The sequence below is a fragment of the Astatotilapia calliptera genome, chromosome 16, assembly GCF_964374335.1.
Source record: "Astatotilapia calliptera chromosome 16, fAstCal68.1, whole genome shotgun sequence".
NCBI classification, from domain to species: domain Eukaryota; kingdom Metazoa; phylum Chordata; class Actinopteri; order Cichliformes; family Cichlidae; genus Astatotilapia; species Astatotilapia calliptera.
This window is the reverse complement of record NC_137437.1, coordinates 30,724,214-30,750,304: the sequence shown is the minus strand read 5'-3', so window position 1 is coordinate 30,750,304 and position 26,091 is coordinate 30,724,214. Positions and strand designations below refer to the sequence as shown.

Genomic DNA, 26,091 nt, shown 5'->3' with positions numbered 1-26,091 from the left:
AGGACACACACACGGAGCTCAAATAGGCGCCCGTAAGGAGCTCTGACCCAACATCATCTGTCGACCAATCATTTTCTCGTAGACAGATGCACCCGTTACACCTGCAGCTCCTCGTGCACATCACTTCGGGTTTTGTGATGGTCAAGTTTCACCAGTTTCATGATCTTCGGTGGTGAAAACAATTAACAGTGGAAAATATTCAGGTCATCAAACATTAAAACGAATCAATAATGAAAATAATCGCTGAATTCACCGCCTGCGTTTCACCATCTGGATACGTGCCGTGAGCTGTAGGTGCCATGATGTCAGTAAAGGGATTTCTCCACCTCTCACTCACTGTCCCTCTGTTTCTCTGCCTGTGTGTGTGTGTGTGTGTGTGTGTGTGTGTGTGTGTGTGTGTGTGTGTGTGTGTGTGTGTGTGTGTGTGCCAGCTCCCCAAGGTGCCCGTTCTGTCAGGCTGTAAAGTGCTGCAGTCACCTCCACAGGGGCACAGAGGGGTCCCTCTGCTGACACACACATACTTTGGCACACAAAGTTAGGAACAAATCACACAACCAGCACAAAAAAAATAACTTTTACACACTAAAAGCACTTATTTCTATCCACAAGAAAGATGCAGCACCATAAAATATCCTCTCCCTGAGCTCCATGATGACCCTAAAGGTGGATGAAGACATGCTTTTGTTTAAAGGTTTAAAACTGGAAGATGCACCTTTGTGAGTCAGTCTGAGCGAACACGTATTTCAGTGCCGGTGTGTTCCCACTTCCCAGAAAAAGTGCAGCGCTGTCCCACTCGGGGTATTTTTTCCCTCTAAACACATCGCCCTGGGAGTAAATGTCCAGGATGAGTCACTCCTCGGGGGGGTATCCCTCCATGTGACAGGCCTCGGGGAGTCAAAAATAGCATTTACGCTGGAAGGCTGATTGATATCTCCGAGTTTAAAATGCTTACTATAAATGGGAATGTGGGTTGTTTGTGGATGTGTAAAAACTGTAAACAGACGCTGCGCTCGAGGCATTTGTATTCTGCTCTCTTTATTTACTTTAACTCCTCATCTTCATTCACCGGTGACTGTGCAGACCATCATTACAAATTTATGCTGTGCAGCCAAATGCTTAAAATTCGAGCACAAAACCTAAAGTTTCTTAGCGCATCAGGCTGAGACCCACAGAGGAATCTCATATTAACAGAGCAGCTACAGAAATGTGAATATCTGCGAAACCAACAATTATAATAACCAAAGGAGACAGCTGGCTATTCGCGGGTTAAGTTAATCATGGATTAATGATGACCTGCACATAAAGCAGTCAGCCGTTTCGTGACATCACTGCAGGGTGACACAGCCCTCTATCCCTCGCCCATTTTAACATCTGACGTATCGTCTCCTTCTATTTCTAACCATCTAAAAAAAGACTCAATAAGGGTGCTTAATGATAACAATAACCCAGCTCTTTCTCACCATACAGCTCCACTTCACTTTGTTACAAACCACAAAACTGCACACCCTGCCTTAACGCTTAACTAATAGTTAAAGTTGTATAAAAGGTTAAATACCATTTGAATTGTTGCTATGATACTATTTGAAGATATCATATCCAACTCGTTTTCATTCATACAGCACCAGAACCCCAGCGATTGGACGTTTCCCTGTGAGCAAGACTTAGGAGACTGTGGGGTGGAAGAACTCCCTCTTTAACATCAGGAGACCTCCAGTCTTATACTTATCTTTAATTTGTAGATATCTGTGACTGCACATAACCCTGTCCAGTTTATAGATGCAGACTGATAACCAAGCTTGGTAGCATTAGCTGATAACTTAGCACTCCAACCCCTCGTCCAGAAATGGTCAACTCTGGCTCCAAAAAAGACAACATGGTGGCAGACTAAATGATTCAAGATATGGAGTCTAAAACCAAAAGGTGATGTCACAGTAGCCATTTTTAACATACGGTCTAAGATAGAGAGGTATAGAAGAAAAATGGCATGACCTCATTAAAGCATGACTTCACTAAAGCGCATTTAAGATTTCAAAATAAACAGGAAGTGAGGTAGACAACAAAACAAAAAGCCATATCACCTGTTTGTTATTCATGGTCTCTCTATGCTTGCCTTTTTTCTTTTCATCTTCCTCTCACATCCCCAGCATGTCACAGTACATGGCTGTCCTTTCATGATCCCAGCTCTGTTGTCAGTCTCTTCCTGTTAAAAGGAAGTTCTTCTTCCCTACAGTCACTAAGTGCTGCTAACAGGAAATGATCTGATTGTTGGGGTTTTCTCTCCAAACTGCAGCACATCTGCTTTATTTTTTTCACCAATCATAATGTACTGTGTATCCAGTTCATATTAAAGTGGGAAAATCACACTTATCCCATATTAATATGCTTTCGAAGAACAATTACAACACACATGCATTTACTACAGTACTTTATTTAAGAGGCATGTGTAGAACTGAAACAGCCAAAAAGATAGTTTATGCTGTTTTTCCACATCACTTTTACAAATTACTTTGTATACTGAGTCCTCAGTCAGTAGACCTACGTGCAGCTAACATTAAAGACTCTGTAGGGTCTCAGTCAGGACAGATATCAGGACCAAACCTCCCCCCATAACCTCGTCAAATTCTGTCAAGTGAGGAAATTTTCTTTTCTTTGCAAGAGCAAAACAGAAATTCTGCATGTTCCAGTTCATCTCGGGTAACGCATCTGTTTCAAGTATCAGATTTTTGAGAAAGCTGAGCGTGCTTGCAGCTTTGCAGATTTCATCCAAACCCCTACCTTGAAAGCAGATCAAAGCATAAACAATTTATAATAAAGTTGCTCCCAAAGGGGAATTTAGCAAAGACACTGCAGGCTCCACAACAGCAAAACTCAATTAGGACCACAAATATGTTGAAATTAAAGGGGGAACTATGGGGGGATTGGGGCCTGAATGGGACAGTATAACTCTGCTGTGGGGTTGTTTACCTACCTGATGGCTGAAAGTCAGAAAGGCTTTTTGCTAAGCTGTGATGTGAAGCTACATAATCAAAACTGCCTCTCATCATCACACTGGAAGCTGACCCAGAAAATAACTAGTTTCTATCATAAAATTGTCACCGCTCGCTTATCCCACAAACCAGTGATGGAAACATGAATGTTTGTGTTTATCACGTCGTTAAATGTGACTCATGTGATTCATCATTCATGTATTGTCCCACACTCTTCAACCACAATTTATTTCGTGGACTAGAAACACATTTCTAACCCTGACCCTTTCTGGAGCATTGGTGTTCAACACTGATCCACTAAACCCACTGCTGGCGCATCTACACTGTCAGACTGGACCACTCTGAAGGTGTGTGTAGCTAATGTGGTAGCCCCCATTGTGGGCCACAAAATGGCACACCATGGCAGTGTACCAGTGTGACCAAATGACAAGAAAGTAAATGTGGGACAACAAGTATAAGAGTATAATTTACTAAACGAATTTTGTATCTTTGATGATGCAAATTAAAGGTTTGGCATTCCCTGAAATACTGAATTTTGAATATCTGAGCCACTCAAAGAGTGCAGCAGTGCCTCAGTGTGTGGGACAGGGGGAGGAGGCATAAAAATCATGTACAGTCTTACATAAAGAGGTAAGCCTTGTGGCCCTACAGCATCCTGAGCTACATCCAGTGGTGACGGAGTTGTTGTGAGTGTGAGAAACAACAACTTTATCCTCTACGGATTAAACAGACAAATTCAAATGTGCATGTAAAATTACATCAGGTAAATTAAACGTAGACTGAGTATTCAAGCCCACATGTTGCCACATGTCCCCAATACCTTCTGCCTTAAATAAACAGGTGAGGACTTCATTAGTGCAGAGACACACGAGGTGATGTTTTTGCACTTTCATGGATTGTGATTCAGATCGATCCCGTCGGGCTGAGCTGAACCGCCGTGGACGTAAACAGGGAGCAGCACCCCCGAGCCGCGGGGACGTGGAGGTAACCCCCGCTCATGGCGAACCGCGTCAGCAGAATCACGTTACATAACGGCTCGCATCCAACTTTAATCGTTTCAGTCCGCGCGCGCGCCGCTGGCGAGGCCGCGCGCGGCAGCAGGCCGCGCCGCACTGGCGGAATGTGCAGGTGTCGCCGCGCGCTATTGGATTACTGTGGGAATTCCCTACGTCATTTTTCCCTTTCTGCGCGTCTGTGCAGAGACACGCGCGTGACACAGAAATCGATCGAACAGCAGCGCGGAGTCGGTGCTGCGGCGCTTCAGCGGCGCGTTCAGCTACTCTAAGCAGCACCTTCATCATCGTCATCAACAGGCTCTCGTTGCCTGCTGGAAGCCACGAGCGCTTGCACGCGCCCCCGCGCCTCGCGGAGCTGCTTACCTTTGGCGCAGAGGTGCGGGCTGCTCGGTGGGTTCCGTGCGCGAATATCACGGCTCAGGTCCGTGCGGTCCAAATGAGGCGAGACGGGCGGGGTGCCGCGCTACAGCCCCCCTCCCTGTGGGATCCGGGGCAGCTTCGGTTTCGGAGTCACGTACCGAGGCGGGTTCCCGGTGCAAAGCTGCGGCGCTGCAGAGGCTCCTCTTCGGCAGCAGCTTCCAGAGGTGTGCGCACGAACTCCGCCAGCTCCACCCTGCGCTCCGTCCGCACAGGTTTACGGATTACAGCTCCGGCATCACAGCCTCAGTGCCCCCCTCTCTGCATCGCAGTGCGCTGCAGTCTGAGCCGACGTCCTCCCAGCAGTCCCAGCAGATGCTCAAAACCTGACTGGGCTGAGCAGCTGCTGTCAGTCCAGGAAGGGACGAGAAAAGCGTAGCCTGCCGGAGGATGGCGTAACGGCAGGGTGTTTGCAGAGGAGCGACTTCTCCTCTTCAGGGCGCGGAGGGATTTCTTCAGAGGATCATCGAGCCTGAGATGTAGTTTTTTGACTGACGATAACGTACAGTATATACGCTGCATATTAATGTGGGAAAATGCCAGAGTGGGCGTGAATCTGGACACGTCCCACCGAGAGAGAGAGTGAGACTGCGCTTAGTGTTGTCTACCTGTCTACAGTTGCACCACAGTTGCACCACAGACACACACAGTACTAAAGCACTATATTTAAAAACGTTTAAGCTCTATAGAGGACCAAGTCTGACAAAATCAAAGAATAATAAAATTTAAAAATATATCACAAGATGACAAATTCATGTTTCACGGGCCTCTAAAAACGTATATAACAATTTTACTCCCCCTGAAAAAAAACCCAAACATCTGTAGCAGTTATAAATAATAAATATTGTTAATATAGTGGTTTTTCTTTCCAAGAAAGTAATATTTGGTGGGTTCATTTATGCGAATTTAATGTAATAAACTACTAAATAAAATTAAATAAATGCATCAAAAAATGATTAGGCTTAAAATTTGTTATAAATTATGAAAATATTCAAAAATTAGAAACTTCTTAAAATTTTTATGTATTTATTTATTTTGCTTTCAGCCTCTGAAGCTCTCCGTATGTATCACCAAAACTCTGTAGCCATTAAGGTATAACCGATTTCATTTTAGAGACTTTTTTTTTTTGTTAAGTAAAATTGAGTGGAGTTTGTAGAAACACTGACTTGGTTCCTTTAATAATGTGATTCAGATTGTAGATAAACAGGTGATGGCAGGCACACACAGTCCTCTGGTGACTGTATAGAAGGCGTGCAGCAAGAGTGCCAAACTGAAACAGAAGAAGGTAATGCAGAAACGGTGAACCGGTCTCTTAAAAACTGCATGGGCTTTGATGACCAGCAGGGGGAGACTGCTCTGGCTGAAAAAAATAATCCTGCTGTGTAGGGAAGATGGCCCTCAGCTGGCCTGATCCATGACATTATGATTCAAGTCTGCAGTTTGAGGTCTAATTTAATACAGAATGATGTATGTTTTGCAAATTATGCTCCCATTAGAGTTAAAAAGGAGGATAAAACAGGGCATACTTTAGGGCTGTATGCTGGTTTGAAAAGCTAAGATGACTGTGGAGAAAACGCTGCATTTCAGGCTTTAACAGGACTTCACTGACTAGTTAGTGCCCTCATGCCCATCTCTTACATACTAATCTTTGGTGTTGCATGAAAGTGTAGTGTAAAGAGTATTTTCCGGTGAGACGCTGATATGTGGTCAACAGTTATAGGTATAGCCTGAAATACTACTACTAATCATCATTCACTACTTTTAAAATAGTTTTAGTCACATTAAAATCACAATAAAAGCTTATTTCAGCTGCGCCCTGATTTACAAAAACTGTCAAATTATAAACACAGAAAGTTCAATAGATGGATGTTCAAAAGAAAACACATGTATGACTGAAGCAGTATGTAAGGATGGATTGAAATAATATCAAAATTATTGAAAGGAAAATACAATGGAGAAGTCAATAGATAAAATAAAGTAAACTGCAAAAAATAAAATAAAAATAAATGTCTAAAATGTGTTGTTTATTAGTTTATACTTCATTTTGATAGTTTTGGCCCTCCATATAAATATCTTTTGAATACCAAATTTTAAATTTTATGAGCAGGGAAGCATCGATCTTAATCACACTGATGTCTCAGCAAGTCTCTGGATACCTCAAGGTAAGTTCAGCTGTTACTGCCCCGAGGATGCTTTTGTAACAATAACTAATCACATCACTACAGAATAAAAACAAAAACAGTCATTTTCGCGGTTTTATTCCAACAACAACAGTGCCAAAAAAAATTGCACAGTTTGCTCATTTACAGTCACATCAGATAAAAATGTGAGAGATATAAAAAACATCAAAGCGACTGATTTTGACACACCGACACAGAAACCTGAGGATTAAATACTCGTCCACGCCAGAGCCTCTTCAGAAAACGTGAATAAACAAAACAAGGCGTTTCCAACTGCCTGATGTATGAGCATGTGTTAGAGGACTAACTAGTTCTGCACAACGAGGACCAGCTAGCAGGAGGTTACAGGTATTAAAGTCACTGTAGGCAGAAGCAAGACAAGTGGAACCACTGAACTGTAAAGCACTTATAGACTGCAGTAAGAACATTTCATATCACCAGGTAAACACTGTTAAACATCACAAGTTTGTACAGAAGATGATTATGAATAAAAACAATCAGCTGTCTCTGATATTGTTTCTTTGGCTGTCACTTAACAGCAAAAAAAGAGATCAAGGATGTGTGTCGTTTAAAGGTTTTTGTGTTTGTTCTGGGAAATACGACTAAAACTTTCACCACCAGGGGGCAGCAGTTTACCAGCCTTTTCCTTGGCTGCCACTGTAAATAGGAATGTGCTTTTTATTGATTAAATGCAAGGTTACACTAACTCGCTGCTCCCTCTTTTGGTACGTACATGAAAGTACAGCCAGGCCACAGTTCAGCTTCACTTCATATTTCTTCAGCACAATACAGATAAAATCAAAGTTTCTGCAAATGCTGATAACTTTTAACACTTGAATTTACAGTAAGTACCAGTAAAATGGCTGATTTTAAGACTTTAAATTACTGCGACATCTTGAAGCCTCTAGTCTGTTTTTAGGGGTAAAAGCAGCTCGGGTTTTGGCAGCTGCACAAAGGATGTTTCCAGAGATCAATCAGAGTGAGTGTCACCTTGGGAGCCAGAGAAGCAAGCTCATTAAAAAAAAGAAAGAAAGATGCAGTGGGATGCAGTAATCTGGTGAAAACTTCTCTTACTGTGGTTCAGTTCAGCAAGAAGACAAACTGATGTCTGAAACTGAAATTATAACAAATCTTTCTGGACAATGAAAACGACACCTTGCAAAAGACTTGACCTCTATTTAACTTTTACTAATGTTTCAAACCTCAATGAGCATCTTTAGAGACCTAATGAAAGGATGGGGTGATGCCATTTTCAAAAGTTCATGAACTCGTTCCCAACCATCAGCAGGCACAAGCTCCTGTAAGCAGCTACCAGCACTCCGAACATTAAAATAAATGATGCTCAGAAAGCAGGAGAAGCTGGAAGATTACCGAGTGTAATGAAATTAGGAAAACGCAGATAAGAGGAAGAGGAGAGGTCAAGCTGCTGACTGGAACCCTGGAAGAAAGTAATCCTGTTAAATATGACAGAAATGTGTCAGTAGCTGGATGAGAAAACAAACAAACAAAAGCTTATATTTTTAGCTGTTCACACAAATTTGCATGCCTAAAAAAATAAAAAATAATAATCACTTTGAACAGGTTGACATTTAGGATGTTATAAACTCTATTCTGCTTTCCTGTATTTCATACCAAGCATGATGAAACTTTCAAATAAAGAGATAATCCCCGTTCTCTGAAAATACCATCTTAAGACTGCTCAGAACACTCAGTTTCAGACAGTTTTGTTTTTTAAGTTTGCAACTGTATGACATCATAAAGAGGGTACATCCAAATTTGGGGACATAGAAGAACCACCTACCTGCTTTTTCAAATCTGTTGCTAATGAGGGCCTTAAAGGGAGAGGAGTTAAAACTGGCCCAGTGTAAGATAAAGAAGAACTACTTTGAACTGTAAATCATGCAAAGCTGCTACAGAGGAGTCCAAGAATAAAAAATATGAAGTTGGAAATAAGAAAAGGTCCACTTTAACTGCCGATTTTGGCTATAATAGGAGACATTGTGGCAGCAATTCCTGCGCCTATTTTATGCAATTTATACAAATTGAGGTTTTTTTTCTGGAGGCTTCCACAGAGAGATTTGGAGGAATAACGTGCCCTTCTATGCAAAGGTCCTTTTACCTGAACTGAAGCCATGCTGCACATTCATATATATGACAGATGCTCTACAAAGAGAATGCATCAGTTTGGCACACTGGTTTCAAGTGACAGCATTTCAAAATAGAACAAAATAAAATGAGAATTTGATTTCCTGCTTTATTTCAATCCAAATGTTTTAACTTTATGTTGAATGTATTCCAAGAGCTTCATCACATTTTTAAAAAACACAAAACCCACCAAATTTGAAATAGCAAAATGTCCCCAGAACAGCAGTTGTCTGTGTGTGGATTACTCGGTGCGAGAGTGCATGTGGAAGGACGTGATCACAGTGAACACCGATACAAGTCACAAGTCTATTTATAGAAAACATAACTCTCATCGCTACTAATTTGTTCTACAAAGTTGTGTTTGCCACCGATTCACAGCGAGGCAGACGATGTGCATCTCAAAGCACTAAAACTATACCAAAAACTCACAAGTGCAGAGAAAAGCTGAACACTTACACCACTGTATAAACTCAAACACACAGAGACATTCAGTGCAGGTACATTCACATTGGGAACAGCGGTTTCTGCAGAGCGTGTTGACTTCTGACTGTGAGCTTGATTGGTCCCTAAATCTTTAGTATTTAGTTACTACAGAGTCCCACATTTTAAATAAAATGTAAAGAAAACAGAGGAGCTTTGCGAGTGGACACAAAGGAGTGAAATATGCTTTACATTCAATGTAGGGCTTCAGCCAGCACAAAGCTGCTGAGATCTGAACACAAACTGCTGCTTACACAAGAAAGCAAAAAGGCACAGCAGCAGCAGCAGGATGTAAGACAGAAATAAAATAAGACACTGTTAGTACGGAGGACTGAAGCTGTCAAAATTCATGTACAACAAGGCAATGAATAAAGATCAAATTATAAAGATTAAAAAAGTAAAAAGTTGTACAACTCAATTAATGAAAAAAAGAGCGACATATTTGTCACCATATTGTTTCCCATAATATCAATTATATAGTATTTATTTATTTCCATTAAATTTTTTCCTTCCATTTATCTCCACAAACGTGTTTCTTCATTTCATCTTTATTTAGCTAAAACTGATTTTTTTCTTCATAAAAATGATGGCACTGTCATGCAGATAATTTTCCTTTCTACCTCCAAACGCATAACTTAACTACAAACTAATAACAATGGAAGATTAAATCACAAGTTAAAAAAAAAATAAAAAAAAAAAATCAATGTTATAAAATGTGCCATAAATTAAGTAATACTTACGTTAATTTTTACTTATTAATTTTAGCGCATTTTATATCTTATTTGTTTATGAAGTTATTATTTCAGCATTTTTGGTCCTTCATAATTTTCCAGAGAGAAAGGTATGACATGAAATACAAACTCTCAGAGCTAGCTTCTTATATGCTTGAAGTTGATTTATTTTAGTTACTGAATAAAACATATTCAAGTTAGAGTGACATAGTGACTACAGGCTTAAAGTAGACTCTCTCTGCTTTAATTCGAGGGGCTGAATAAAAGTAATCTCCAAGCTATTGAGGAATTAAAGCCAATTTTAGACACATTACCCCATTTCGAACTTGAATGTGTTTTGGCCAGCAGCCAAAATAATGTTTGACAACATGTTTCCCTTTTTTTTGTTAAGTAATCTTGGAGCACAACACCCATATATTTATCACACAAAAAACATTTTAACTGATTAAACTGATTTAAGGTCAAACGAGTGTGAGTGAAACTGGCTTAAAAATGTAAATTTGGCAACAAAAATTGAACAAAAAGGCAACAAAAAGTCAGGCCTACATGTTATAACAGCACTCAAACACACACACAAAACTGTTTTCAGCAATGATAACAGTTTGAAGTAATTGTGGCAACAGATTTTTTCTCTATGACTCTTTCCATTCAAAAGCTTCAACATATCAGATGCTCTCTCTTCTCATTAAAACAAAAGTCTTATTTCTGTCATATTTCTTGTAAAAGGTCTCACTTCATTCATATTTTCAACCCGTATCCATTGTATTCTACTTCACACTCTGTGCAGCTGCTGAAGGAAGCAACTAGAGCATTAAATTTGTAATAATCCGCAACTGAAAATAGTCCCAAATCAATGCACCATCATTAATGTTGGTTCACACCAACATTAATGATAACAAACTTTTGTGAGCAGTTTTAGAATATTTAAATCCTCAGCAGGAAGCTGAAGGGTTTGTAATGAAACAAAGAAAAATATGGAAGTCAGGAGGTGCCAAGATAAATAACATGGGGTTGGTTTGATTTTTTTCGCTGACAGTGCAAAAAAAACAAAACAACTCTATCCTCTCCTTGTTAAATTGTTAAAATCCAAATCTACAAGTTCTTTTATGTTATGTTTTTTCAACGTTTCAAATATGAAATGAAAACAAAAAACTTCAACCAACACTCAAACATAAGATAAATACTAAACTCAACACAACACCAGCAAAAAGCAAATTCTACTTCCAATCCCAGGATTCAAGGTCCGGATATCACAGAGAACGTACACAGAAACAACACACTGCCTTCACCTCAAAACACCAACAACCACACCTGATATAGAACGAACATGTGATTGTATGCCCATAATGAAATATTTATGATTTGTTCCACCTTAAAACGCTAATTTATTTCTGCTTAGCATTCATCTCTCAAATTCCTTGGCATTTTGGTCTAACTTACTTTTAACCCATCAACAGGATTACAGCGAGTTTGGCACATAGAGATTTCTGAACACGTTTTACAGCAATGCCTTTAAAGTGCTCACTTCCTTCTCAAAATGACATGTAATATTTTTTTTTTTTAAAAAAAGCAAAAACAAAAAAACCCTAAAAAGTCTGACACGTGCACGGATAAATTTGTTCTACAGAGCACTGAAACTGCCAAAATTAAAGCAAAATATAATAATGAATGCCCAGGTGATATGTAGAATAGTTGACTTCTGACCTCGAGTTTGAGCTCACTGAGATTTCGAACTTCGAACTTGATTTCGTATTCACAAACTTGGGTGTCCACATTGCCCGCTTGCCCCATGGTGTGACAGCAACACCCCATCAGGCATAAAAGGGTAACAGGGAATTGGAAAAAAATAAGATATGGGAAATTAAAATAAAAATTTCTATTTACTTTGTTATAAATTAATGAATATTTGTTTTAGGCATCTGATATAATTTTAATTCAGTTACAGATTTACTATTTATTATTTTAGCAGTTTTGATCCGCCATATGTTTGAAAATCTGGTGAAAATTCTTTTAGTTTGTTTAGTTTCTTACACTATCTCATGAGCTCCCCCTGCTGTACCCTTCCCTGAATTGCAGCTAAACCTTTTAAAATCAAAAATCAAATAAACAGGAAGTAGAATGTTTCTTATTGATCAGGTGTAGTAGAGATCATGGAGATTCAGACTTTCTCTGGATAACAAGACGCCCCCAAACCTGCACGTGTACACAAGCCTTCCTCAGTGCAACCCTTCATTTTGCCAATATTGTGCATCAAATAGGTGAGAACATAAACACGCCTGCTTTGGATTTCTCTAAAGGAATAAATGTAATACTCTGCCTCTGGTTTAGAGGAGGTACTACGACAGTGAGCAGGTAACAGTTAGAGCTGTAAGTCGTTGCTAAGCAGTAGGCAGTGTAAGAGTTTACAGCACAGTGACCACAGTGGACAAAGCCACTGTTGACACCAGAAACAACATCATGTTATAACAGTAACACCCTTTCCACAGTCTCTCATATCATAAGCTTCACTGGTTGTGGAGCTGGCGCTCCCTGAAGGCAGAGCTATAGATATACAGAGTAAGGCAAACATGGTTTCAGGACAATCCAACAGAGCCATATTTGCACCAAATGCTCTGAGGCCATTACACCCTCTCTTTTTAAAACACCCTGTGTAATCACCACGGAGCCTTTAGTGCTAACAGTGAGCAGGAAGTTAACCAGGCTATGTATGTCTATGGCTCCGCTCCATAGCAGCCCGGTACAGAAAGTCCTCAACCAGCCTCAGAGAGTCAGGCTGCGACTTAAGAAGAGGCATGTTATGGTGGAGATGGAGACTGAAACCAGCCCGGTGCTGTCAGAGGAGACAGCACAAGGCCAGCGGGATGAGTGACGCCAACAGGAAGTAGGTGATTCTGTAGAGGTGAAGAGGAGAGAAAGTCACCATGATGATGGCCAAGGGGAGAGGGAGGCAGGAGGTCAGAGGCAGCAGTTTACTGAAAAACATGAAGAACAAGTTAACTGTTAGCATGAAGGATCTCACTGGGAATGTGTGTGCTGGGCAGGTGTGCTCCTACCTGTTGCTGAGCTTTAAAGTGTTACAGTTAATAAGCAGCATGTAGACAAAAATTAGAGGCACGATGTATGGCCAGCAAGGGTCGGGATTCAGCTGGGTGGAATACCTGCACAGGTTCAACAAACAGAGAGCGTTAATATGGAACTACTTATCCTAATGATCACACTCTGTACCTTTGTGTTTATTTAAGCATACAGTTCCCATATTCTTATAAGTCCAGAGGAGTTTACGGTAACATCACTCGAGGTCAAACCTAAAAACCCAAATAACAAGTCCAGACATTTAGGCATTTTATGCAAATAACCAAGTAGGTGCACTCTGTAACATTTTTTAAATATAATAAATAGTCATTAATGTGAATTTACAGGGAAAATCCAAAGGATATGACGGTTTCTGCCCTGAACTCTGCCTCCATGACATCCACACATTTACCCATCAAATGCTTCCCTGTGTGCAAGGAAAGTAGTTTAGGGTACAGTAATGGAGCTGCAAGCATAATTTATATATATATATATATATATATATATATATATATATATATATATATATATATATATATATATATATATATATATATATATATATATATATATATATATATATAAACTTCAGACTTAATTTACTCAAGTAATGTAATAATAAAAAAATGATTTATGCAGTCCTATTTATCTCTCGGCCTCTTCCGCACACACTGAGTCATAACAGCTTGCTCCCTCGGCTGTCTGCTTGAAGCCAGAGCAGCAGCTGTGTGATCATGGGTGAACTTCAGGTAGACTTCCTTTGTAAATCAGACACTCTACTGGAGACTGCTGTAGTCACTGTGCTACTGCACATGTGCGTTAAAACAAACATACTGCACAGTTAGCATCTATTTATCAACTGTGAGGTTCAGAGAAATTAACGCTGATGTGCAGAGCAGCATCTTTCTCTCACATACCTCAGGTTACGGATCCAGTGGATGAGCGAGGGACCGCTGAGCATGACGGGCAGAGTGAAAAGCGCCGACAGGCAGAGGTGGAGCTGCAGGTCATCCCTCACCTCCTGCAGGGCGCACTCCGACAGCAAGGGGGTGCCGTTGCTTTCTTTAGACCTGCTCAAGCATTCGGGATCGATTGTGCCATTCTCAGCTTCTTTGTGCTTCCGGGGAGCCTGGAAAGACACCAGAGGAGATGAATCAGACAAAGCTTGGTTTATAACAGTTTGGCAATCTGTATTTAAATAAGCAGATGTGGGAATGCCATAAACTGCAGTTCCCCTATTGTCCACTTGAGGCCGTTGCCAGCCAGTCACTCACTCAATCACTGCAGCAAAATTAAGTACGGTTACAGCCTGATATGAAAGAAAAATGAAAATCTTACAACATAAATGTTAGTTAAACCTGAACATCTTACCAGATTCAACATGTGTCTCAAATATCTTTCTGTCATCTGCAGCCTCAGAACCTGAGAGCAACAAACAAACACAAACAGCAGCTCAGCTGAAACTTCAAAACAGAGTTTGTTTCCACAGAGGAAGTCCATGCTACACCAAAGGCTCCTGCACCACTTAAAAAAATAAATAAATTAATACAATTCATGGTTTTTAAATATCTATTTAAGAACATAAAATATACACTAGAAAATCTGTTTGCTTTGGTGTTTGGTCAAGACAAAGACAAACTGAATACTCCTGAGAAAGTCTCATGAAAAACCCAAAAGCTTTAAAACCTGATTCACAAAATTTACCTGCCCAGCACTGTTTTTATCTTCATAATCAAATTTAAAGTAAATTTATGGTAAATATTAGATATTTTAAGGCTTTTTTTCCTTCATTATAATCTGAATTACAGGAAGTGTTACCTGCTAAGCAGCTCTGGACAGCAGAATTATAAATAATTTAATTAAATCAATATTCACCCTATAAAGGTGGAACAGGAAGGAGGCAAATATCGACAACGCCCCACAGGAAGTCCCGCCCATAACAGTCAGACACAGCGTGATGAGGAGCTGGGTTCGCAGCCGCAGGGTGCCACAGTCTCTGGAGACAGACGGCCTGCAGATGAAAAGAATTAAAACTCAAGCGAACAAACAGACAATCAGCCAGTTTCAAATGTTTTAATGAACCTCGGTACCTGTGCAATGGAGCCAAGACCAACGAGATCAGCCGGATAACAAGTCTGAGTAGAGCGCTGCCCCAGTACGCCACAGCTGCCCCAAAAATATACAGCAGAGGGGAGAGGAGGTGAACCCATTCTTCACCTGGTGTCTCCTCTTCATGAAATGCCACATCAAGGAAGGTTGGAGGGAGTGTGTCCATAGAGGGGAGGAAAAGCATGGACCAGACCTCCTGAAAGCAGCTACAGCTGTGGGGGGGACAGAATGGAAAACCATCCTGAGGCGTTTGACTGTTATATGAAAATTTATCTTAAATTAAAGCAGGAGGCCGAGGCGGTTTTAACCACAGTCAGTTTTTTCTGAGGCCAGAAAAAAAATAACCTTCCCACTCAGCTTCATATTAGAACCACTAAGCTTACCTGAGTGCGATGTGCAGAATATACACAGGCAGGTTGACTTTGTGGGGCTGCAGGCCTTTGCCCACCATCTGACTCATGTCTGCAACTCGCCTTGACTTCAGGATGGAGGACACCTGCCCCCCACAGGCCAGAAGGAGGGTTACAGCTGTGTACACTGGTACCATGTGACCACAGAACCTCAGTATCTGTCAGATAAGATGCCACAGCGTGAATCAAGTTGGTAATTAAAGATGAAAGATTTATTCGAATGCCACGATGCCCCTAATTTCACCGGAATAAATAAAACAAGGCAATTCCTACCTGTCCGAGCACCCTGGGTAACGAAGTTCTTATGGAGACCTAAGTCACAGGGTAAATATTTAACAGTTTGTCACAACAAATGTGAAGAAGACTCGACCTTCTTTCTGGTAGCTGGAAGGTAGTACCTTATACTGGCAGTTGGGGGCAGTGTGGAGCTGCAGGAGTGCACCTGAGGTGTTGTCTGGACGACTTGTGTGGAGCATCCCTGAGATCTCCGTCACTGATGGCACGCTGGCAGATAGATCACATCAATCATGACAGGTTAAAAGAAAAGCTACTCATCATAGGTCAAAAACAGTTCTTGTTTTACTGGTACTAGTCTAAGTCAAACCCCTCAATTCATCCTCTGTCTCTAACAAGCAGATGTAAAACCTCTTTAAGTAAACTTTCTTTTGATTGGCTGTCCCTCCCAAACAGAAGGTTGGAACTGCAGGTGGGTCAGGCTTCTGCGCTCTGGCATGACCGCAGTGGGAAATTCGATCTTACTGACATCAGACGGGCCAAAATGTGGAGGGAAAATAAAAGCATTTGGCTCACCATGGTTACTTAAACATAGTCTCTAAGAATAACTTCAGAAACTCACCTGACCGTGGTTAAAGAGTCCTCTCGAAACCATGGCACCTTTATCCTGTACACGCTCGGCAATCTGTCTGCAGACACACAATCAGTCACCACTATTACATTACAGCATGAGCACATGAGCTTCTTGATCCAACAACACACACTCACCTTTCTGTACTTTGCACTGGCTTGCAACATTAATTCTGAAAGCCTGATAGACCTGGAGACACAGAGGAGTTTTAAATTTAGCTGAAACAGGGAAGCTGATCCTGACTAGAACCTGAGAACACAGTGAAAGCTACCTGGTGAAAGTGTTGCAGCTCGATGGTGTGAAGAAGTCCAGAGGAGTTAACCGTAACATCACTCGAGGTCAAACCTAAAAACCCAAATAACAATTGCTGAAAAAAAAAACCAACCTTTTTTTTTTTTTAAAAAGTTTGTGAATCGGTTTTACTAGATTACTCACCGAAGGACAGGACATGCGGCACTGCGACAGACAGAGTCTGAGATTCTTCTCTTTGCCACTCACACTCCACCGTGAACTGCAGAGCAGACAGACACACACACCTTGACAAGCTCTTTAAAAAAAGGGGGGTTTGTTTGTTTGGCTTCTTCCTCTTCTGGCCTCTGTTTTTGGGTAGTCTGAGGCTGATCACAGATCAGGTCAGAATCAGCATGTAACATACAACTGGATCACCTCCATCACTGCTTTTGGTTTAGTTGAGAGAGGCTTGCCCAAGTAGAGCAAACAGGACGCAGCACACATCAAATCCATTTGCTCACGGTAAATTTACAGCACAATAACATCTGCGGGCTAAATTGGACATCACACAGACTTTACACTATGGAACTAGGAGGTTAAAGCTAGTCTTAGCAGAATTTGTGAACCATTGTAGTTTCACCTCTGTTAGGTTTAAAACGGTAAAAGGAGTGAAAACAGCTTCAGCTTTTTATATATCAAAAAAAACCTTTAAATCCTTTGATGCCACTGTGGACTTGTGCACATTGACCACAAACACTCATGACTAAACTCAGCTATTCTTCGGAAAGCTGTGTACAAAATCTACAGCCAGAAAGATGATATGGAGCTTAAAGTTTAAATAAAACAAGCCAACACTGGTCTCCTCATTTCAAATATAGGTTATGGAAGTAGAAGTATAACAATGGCAAACAGACCAGAACATTTTTACTGCAGGTTAATCTGAAATACTGAGTCATTGTTTAGTTTGAAGTACCTGCTTGCCATTGAGGTTTGAGGCCGAGACAAACAGATGAGTAAAAGACGACAAGTCACTGAGCCTCAGAGTCAGGACCTGAGGAGGACGACAGACTGTTAGGACAGCTGATGGGATAAAGACTGAACTGAATGGAGTCTCTTTTAGACCATAGTTACCTTGTAGGGAGGCAAAAGCTCAGTTCCCTTAGACAGATCTGCTGCAAACACACTGGAGGAAAAGAGACATAAAAGAAACAGAAATAAATAATTGTGTAACACATCCACAAACTCCATCACATTTTTCACATTGGAGAAAAATATTAAAGATGCTTATTGAGAATAAAGGTGGTGTGAAAAGCTTGACATTAATGATATACTTACCATGATGAGCCATTCTTTTGCAAACAGCCATACACCCAGCTGGTCATCTCCTGTTGGACAATAAATCAGAATCTCTTTTCACTTGGTTTCAAATTTAAAAAGATGTTCTTGGTTCTCCTGCACTAAATATGAAGCATTTAGCCTTAACTCTTACACATGTTAATATTATCAAGCTCTTACAGCTCAAAAACAAAAGGTAGTAACTCACCAGGTTGTTGCTCCGGCAGTAGAAATGGCTGTAGGCTTTCCTGCGACTCGACAGGGCAAACAGGAAGAACTTGGGTTGACCTTCCTGTACAAACAGAGAGCAAAACACTTATGATTACTGTAATCGCTTTGTTTGTTTTGTCAGATTAATTAGTCAAATAATCCTGTTTTGTAGCCTTGACCAGATGTGAAGTGCGACATGTGGGTTTAACTGAGACATCGTTTATGGGACGCTACACGCTCATACTCGTACTCTTCAAGCACAGTGTAGTCACACCGTAAAGCACAGCCTGATTTATTATCTTATTTTCATTTATTTTTAATGAGACGATAACTGACACAATAAACATTGTGTTATATTCGATAAGACTCTAAAGTAGCGCTTGTAATCACGAACAATGAATCAGGAACATGTTTACTGAGGTCACAAGTCATTTTATAATTTCTATACAATCAGAATTCTTTTTGAAACAGGAGGCCCCGCCCCCTCATGGCCTTTAAGCACTACTGCACTGGTTTCATTTTTCAGACCTGTAAGCTACGTCCATCTTTTTCATACAGTCTATGGATTAGACATCACTCCAGATGGTTTCATTTTTACCGAGTAGATACATTTTATACATTAAAAATAACTTTCTTTTACAACTTGTATCAGCTACTGGCAGATAATCCATTCAATTATTAATCATCATTACAGATGGGTGAGGCTCTGTTGTACCTTTGGTGTGCTGTAAGCCAGACGAAGTGTGTTAACTTCACTCCATGCATCAGGAAGATCTGGAAAAGAAAACAGACAAACAACAGGACACCGATCTTAGTGATTCATCATTAATGCACAGTGAGGTACAGCGAAACTTTGGATGCAAGTGTATTACACTGTCGCCATGAACCATAAAAGAAGAGATGGAGACCTGAAATGGAGACTGGTGTCTCTTGAGTTTCTCCAGGCAACCTCACGGGATGTTTAATGAAATGATGGTTCAGCACAGCTAACTTCTTCTCAGAGTTTTCTGTGAACTGTTAAGAATAAACTGATTAAGTTAGGTTGTCAGATTTATTCATTTGCTTTAAATATTCCCATCTCCCAACTCTCTCTGATGGAGGTTTGTCTTTCATGTCTCCTCAGCAGGAAAACACATGTTGTTGTTGTTCACACCTGTCTGGTTTCAGGATCGATGAGATCAAAGAACGCCCTGACAGTGGCAAGAACAAGCTCCTTGCACCTGAAACACAAAGACACACAAACATAAATAATTTTAGTAATATTTAAATATGGCTCCAAAAAAGGAAAAAGTCCTTTACCAGACAATGGACAGATGATCAGTAGACACCCACGTCCTGGGAACTGCAGTCACCTTGGTAAAAACAAGACGAAAAACTTAAGATACAAAAGTACATTTTAAAAAACAGCACTTGGAGTCAAAAACAACACAAAATGAGAACTTTTCCTTCAAATAGTCCCAAAGTGAGAACGATACCAAAAGGAACCAGAGAAAAAGGGCTGAATTGAAACTTTATTCAGGAGCAAATCGTACCACCAGTGACAGCTTGTTCGGGTCTCCTGGAGGACACGGCAGGGAAGTGAGGCCGGAGCGGACCTGGTAGTCACGATAACCACCCCCGACGGACAAAACTGTGACATTCCTGAGCTTGTTTGCCTGGTTAACCCACTTCTGTCTGACTGCAGAGTAGAAATCTGCACACAGCAACCAAGCAGAGAAAAAAAAAAACTGTAGAAATCTGTTTATGCTACATGAACGAGTCGAACTGAGCAGGTTTGACCAACTCTTACCCAGCAGGTACGGGTCCAGGGCCAGCACTGGAGCCAGGTGAGGGGAGGCCTGGGTGATGATGATGCTGACCAGGTTAGTGTTGAAACGAGGCAAAGTGAACAGTGCCCGGGCCACCACTCCTCCCATGGAGTGACCGACGAGCACAACGCTCTGAGGTGGGGTCTTCAGGTGCTGGAGAGATAAAAACCCGTGAAATTTTCAAGTCTTCTGGCGTGTGTAGAGTTCAACTTAGTTTCCCTTCACTTTAAATTTGATATTAGGTGAAGACCGGTTATAATCTCTCTCTCTCCGTCACTTGGATTAACCCAGTCTGATATTCAAGGCCTAACCTTGTACAGCCTCAGGATGGCTTTGATGCTCTCGTGCAGGAAATGCGTCTGCCTGAGCAAACTGCCGCCGTAAAGCGCCACCAGCTCCTCGTTGAAGTCCACAGTGAACACGTTGAAGTGGAGACCTCCCTCCATGGTTTCAGCCTTCCTCAATGCGACTGAGCCCAGAGATCGAGCTTCAACAACAGAAGAACACAGATGGTGTTAAATCAGTGAGGATTAAACTGAATGATGTGGTGCAGCTGTGGGGTCAGTACTACTTAGCTATCGAGCATCATCTGATCAGATAAATCTCTGCAAGAGTTATTTATAATTTTCTTTTTTCAGACTTTGGATTATTGATAAAAGTGATCATGGAAGCCAGAAAATGGAAGCAGGAGAAGAAATGTTGAGGAATACTGCATGCAGGGCAGCAAAAAACCACCAGAGTAACAGCAAAATCTGTTTGTATTCACAGGAATAAAAGCGGGGGCGTTCCACTCCTACACACAGCTGGTGGAAAGAATGGATAGCCACCATCATCTCAGAAAGGAGTTGCATCAACAAGAGTTATTAGTTGGAGAGAATATTGAAGTCACCAGAAGATTCCAGGTTAGAATTTCCCAAGAATTAAAAATCTAATATACAATAAATTATATTATAAAATGCAGTGCACATTTATTCTTAAACTATTAAAAAGTATATTCACCTATTAACTGCATTTTATTTAGCATTAGCATTGCAGGTTTGAGCAAATTCTACTCAGCAGGAATAAACAGCACATGTGCTGAGGACTGTTTCCACTCACAGGTTTATTTCTATTATTTTGGACTGATTAAACTACAGTGAGTGAGTTCATGATACTAAGAGAAGTACAGCAGTGAGGCTCGGTGACGCGTTTAAAATGCCGTAATAACGACACAGCAAAAAACAAGCGCAAACTGTGAAAACATGTGCTTGAACCAGTTTTTCATGATGAATAGATTAGAAAAACACACTGAGGTATCCTGATCGATGTGATAATGCAAAAAGCTTTGAGCATCTACTTAAAGTTAAAAAACTGAATGCTTGTGTTCCAAATTATGAGTTTTTATTCGAAACCAGGGATGTATATGGTATACCCCAACACTTCAAACCAGCTTCAAGACCCATAAACCTAATTAAGGAAGTAAATAAGTTAATACTAACATGACTTAGCAACTTGGGGGTTGAAGCATCACAAGTTATTGTTGACCAACTTAATTTAGTGCTTACTCTAAACGATGATACATAATCGCCCCAGGATTTCCAACACTTTGCCTTTTCCTGTCTTCAATTAAATGTCAGTTTCTACATAACATAAATTTTGTGGACTATATGAATCCAGTCCTCGAGTGAAGTCAAATCCTTCACCAACTGTTTTTTTTAGAGCTTTCTTACAAGAAAATGTTCAGAACTTTGTTTTCAAATCCATCCGTCACTGAATTCTTTTTTTCTTCATAAATATATTTGCTCATTTTATACGACTACAAAAATAAGATAAAAACCTCCTAGTTAAACAAAACAAACAAAAAAAAACAAAACAAGCCACAACATCCAGTTCAATTTAGTTTTATTTATATAGCATCAAATCACAAAAGCAGTTGCCTCAAGATGGTTTATATTGGAAGATAAAGACGCCACTAAAATGAATGAGTGAAACACCCAACATCAAAGAAACCCCTTTGAGCAAGCAAATGGCGACAGTGGGAAAGAAAACCTGCCTTTTAACAGGAAGAAAAACTCCAGCAGGCTCAAGCAGGTGCCGCTGTCTGACAATCCATATTCACAACAGTATGGAAACAGATATACAGCTGTGGTCTGAAATAGTTTTTATGCTATTTCACCTTTATAAAACCTCCCACCATTTTTCTATTCAGGTTAAATTTATGCTTTTAAAAGGTTTCAAGCGATGCTCCTCTTAGTGAGTTGGGGGCTGTGAGGTACTCTTGATGACAACTGGCTGAGCAGAGAGAGACTGTCACACATCATACCAACTTTTGGTTTTGCAGTTTTTTTCATGTGTCAGAGTACAAATACATGGGAGGAAGTAGTTTTAGACCACACGATTCCCTGGTCTCTTAACAAGGAATGTCATTTGTTGAAGAAGAAAACAGCCCTTAGTTTCACAGCGCAAACACAACACTAACTTTGGACATTTTAACCCCTCATGTGCAAAAAGCAAGCATCACAAAGACAAAAATTTCTGTTTGTGAAGGAAACTTCAGTTTGTTTTTTCAGCCAGAAATGACTCAACAAAAAGCTTGATGTCCTCCGTTTCTCCTTTGTCTTTGCTGTAGCACAAAACTTAACTTCTCAGTTTTTTCCCCCACTCGTTCATGATAGTTTAAATGTAAGCACTGGACCATTATCAACTTTGCACTCTTACCTTGTTTATAACTTCCAGCATTTCCAGGCAGGAAAAGCACAGGGGCGCCGGTGAGTTTGAGTGCTCGGGTCTCCTGGGCGTAGACACCCTCTCCGTACAGGTAGAGCCCGTAGGCCGGGTACAGTCTGGCCACACGGCGAGGCAGCGCCACACGCTGAAACCACACGGAGAGCGGTTAGGAGGCAAAAACTCACACAGCTCATTAGCCTGCTGTCACAGTTACATCACAAAGAGCTTGCTATAAAGCAACTACAGCTGAGCCTACATGTAATCTACAGCTGATTTACTCCAAGCACCTACGCAAACACTGAGCATGAGTACAGCTGATCCTTAATGTTTAAAAGTGACAAATATACTATAACACTAGCTTTTTGTATTGACCATTAAGGGAATAATTCTGTTGGGGAGGTGGGGTGTTTGAAATGAACGGAAGTATGGACAGTAAGGAGCTGAAATTTTATGTAAGTCCTATTAAAATTTCATTTTTTCCCCTAGAAATTTTTAACAGGACATTCTGGGATTGTCAGGTACAAGTCATTTGGGGAGCTGCAGTATGACAAAGCGCTAACTCTCATTTTAGTTTGACACTCTGATGAAATGCCCAACATTCATAAGAAATAAATACGTTTACTTGGTTTTTATGGAGGGTCCAAAGTGTCAAAATTAAAAGTCCTCAAATGACTAAGAAAAACAAAAAAACTGAACTTACTGACTGCTTCTTTATTCATTTACCTATGAATTTACGCCATTGTCTATTTAAAATTTGACATGTTTTTAAAGTGTAGCATGATTTAAAAACAATTTATGGTCATCGATCGTTTTCTTAAACCTGTTTATTTCCATATTTCCTTTTCAAATGAAATGTACTTATTGTACCAAAATGGTGACCCCCTAACCTAAAAACTAACCTGTTTATTGGGACAATAGAGGCACTTTAATTTTATAAGACAAAGACTTCTGATCCAACCTGTGAAAACATTATAATAACCTAATTTTTAGGGACAAAGAAATATTAGATTGAATGCTCGTCTAAAAAAAAATAAAAATTGAGGTTTATGGATGTGACATTAAACCAAAGGTGATGAGACTGTGCACCTGAGTGCAGTTTATTTTATGGTCATGTGTGACATCAATTTGAGGGCTTTGTGTCTAAATGAGACACTTCTAAATGTCTTAGTTATCAAAGGAGGGATTTTATTGAAAGTAAATGGATACATTTTGTATTAACTGACTTATAAACGGTGTTAACACTTGGTAACAATGTCTCATTAACATTGTAATTCTGGAAGTGAAGTGAATTTTGGCTGTTTTGTTATCTTTTTACATTTCTTCATGAATTTCTGTTTCACGAAACGAACGAGGGCGGTGTCCTTCAAAGTGTCATCTCTTCACCTGCCGTTTGATCGACACTCGGCTCACGACAGAAATGGCCTTCTCGAGTCAGGGGATTAGAGAGCTGAAAATAAAGCTGTCAGTCAGGACCATTTACTTTGATGTTTAAAATAAAGTAACCGTGCATGTGATGTCTCATGGTGGGATATTGTAGCAGTTATTTTCAGACATACACACACCTGCTGACCTTTCAAAATAAGAGCAAAGAGACTATCTAAAATAAAACACCTTACAGACAGTTTTAAAATAAGATCATTTTTCAAAAGAAGTTAATAATATATCTGGGAAGCATATGTGAGATGTCAAAACCACGTGGCAAAAGCACTGAGCCAACACAAAAATACTACAAGGTGCAGTTCCTCTAATGTCCACTAGATGCTCTAACTGTGTCCCCATTGACTCTAGTGTTAAATTGTCCACCTTTAAAGCAGAAATAAAGATGTTTACAGCTTGTCAATAGATAATTTCTTCCTTTAACAACTGTACTGGGTGAAATTTTTTAACTCAACTGTTCTTATTTTTTGAAGCCTTAACATTAAGGGCATGGCCAGTTTGACTGATCGGTGTGCCAATATAGACAGCTGTAGCTGACAGCTGGCTGGTGGGCCTCACTTCTGCTAATTTTAGTGACTTAACTGCACCTCTACACCACGTTTTGCTGCTGGGGCAAGTGGTGTAGCTTTGGTGTCTATTTTATTAGTCCTAGTTAGCAGGTATCTGGGTCTGTGCATTACACCTGTGTAGTCTATGACTTGCTAGTTCATATGCTGGCTTGAACGGGACTTTTGTTTCTGTCTTTCAAGTATTTGAAATGTTAATCCTTTAACACTAAAATTAAACCGAAAGGTAAATAACGGTAAATAAGGTTTTGTTTATTTATTAATTTTAAATTAAATAAATAAAGAAGCCAGTTAACATAGAAATATCTTTTTAGTTTATATCACATCTTAAAATGGATGCATTTGTTTTATTCTTTTTAACATCATGTCAATTTATTTTCTGAAGACTTTGTTTTAAATTTTGGCCGTCTTCGACCTCCATACATTTCCGCCCTGTATATCTCGGAACTCTGTTCCCGATACTCTGTCCATTGTGCACATTAAGCATATCTACATAAAGTGGGACTCTGAATCCTTGTTCTCGCTAACAGAACACACACTCCTGAACTGTGTGGACTCAGGCTGATGCCCACATGGCGCATGGCCTCCAGCTGTGCCCCACTTCTGGACAGATGAACCCATTAGTGCGCACATAGAGGAGAGGAAGGCGACCACTTCAACTACTTTCACGAGGCTTGGACCTGTGTGCATTTAACCCACGTCCGATATCGTGCAAAGCTGATCTGCAGGTGACCTGCCGAGAGGGGTCAAGCATCAGCAGTTAATTCAAGCTGCATTGATAATAATCCGACTAACCTAAACCTCAGCAAACAAACACTCACACACCTGTCAGGGAGGACAAAGAGCGACAACACACACTGATAGGGTAGCCACGCACCTGACATTACTTTCTCCCTCAGTTAACGCTAGCAGCCTTCAGAAACTAGCTTAGAACACACCTGGCAGTCATAAACCAACATTCATTCGCGCTAATAAAAATAAGAAGCCACTTAGCGACACACAACCAGCCTCTGCCTTAAACAGCACACCGAATATACCTAACTGATGGCTGATATGCGGGTCTTTGGAATGCTCTGAGTTAATTAGCTGAGTACTCACCCGATACTCCGGGTATTCAAACATATAGGTCATACTGCATCTGTTCTCCTCGAAGCCTGTCAGCAACTCTCGCAGGCCGACCGCCAGCAGCCCCGCGGCCAAACCGTAAAAAGCCACCGCGGCGAGCTTCATGCTTCCACCGTGAGTGTGGCTTTTAAATTTCACTGATGTCTGAGCTACACGATTCCATTTTCCTTCTGTTCGTTCCCCGCCAGGCTGTCAGACACCGGCTGAAGCTCACAACAGGAACCACACGCCGCACACCCAAAGAGTGGCAGCTCGGCCGGC

The 26,091-nt window shown here is 40.6% G+C and overlaps 2 protein-coding genes across 5 annotated transcripts in view; both read right to left on the bottom strand.

Moving 5' to 3' along the window:
* Positions 1–5,006, bottom strand: part of hecw2a (HECT, C2 and WW domain containing E3 ubiquitin protein ligase 2a) — a 46,752-nt gene extending 41,746 nt beyond the window's left edge. The window contains exon 1 of one of the 4 annotated variants that reach the window (XM_026144563.2): positions 4,367–5,006. The gene's annotated coding sequence lies outside the window, so the exon portion shown is untranslated. The remainder of the gene's footprint in view (positions 1–4,366) is intronic. The other 3 variants (XM_026144559.2, XM_026144560.2, XM_026144562.2) reach the window with 3 other exon arrangements.
* A 1,656-nt stretch (positions 5,007–6,662) lies between these two features.
* On the bottom strand, positions 6,663–26,091 carry pgap1 (post-GPI attachment to proteins inositol deacylase 1). The gene is made up of 26 exons (XM_026145002.2): positions 25,804–26,091; positions 22,694–22,847; positions 20,308–20,483; positions 19,978–20,149; positions 19,721–19,881; positions 19,488–19,540; positions 19,342–19,408; positions 19,097–19,202; positions 18,904–18,962; positions 18,187–18,270; positions 17,979–18,028; positions 17,775–17,826; positions 17,617–17,694; positions 16,848–16,923; positions 16,684–16,757; positions 16,550–16,601; positions 16,404–16,470; positions 15,946–16,051; positions 15,821–15,859; positions 15,521–15,705; positions 15,119–15,349; positions 14,904–15,039; positions 14,400–14,450; positions 13,946–14,157; positions 13,010–13,114; positions 6,663–12,928 (listed from the first exon to the last, which is right to left on the bottom strand). Exons 1-26 carry the CDS (start codon positions 25,933–25,935, stop codon positions 12,790–12,792), a joined length of 2,817 nt encoding a protein of 938 aa, XP_026000787.2. The 5' UTR covers positions 25,936–26,091; the 3' UTR covers positions 6,663–12,789.

Excerpts from the sequence above, each read along its gene's own strand:
- pgap1 (XM_026145002.2), bottom strand. The coding sequence starts at position 25,935 with ATGAAGCTCGCCGCGGTGGCTTTTTACGGTTTGGCCGCGGGGCTGCTG. Across the intron at positions 18,029-18,186 it reads ACTGCCGGAGCAACAACCTG|GAGATGACCAGCTGGGTGTA; the intron begins GTGAGTTACTAC and ends ATTGTCCAACAG. Across the intron at positions 15,706-15,820 it reads TACCCAGGGTGCTCGGACAG|ATACTGAGGTTCTGTGGTCA; the intron begins GTAGGAATTGCC and ends CTTATCTGACAG.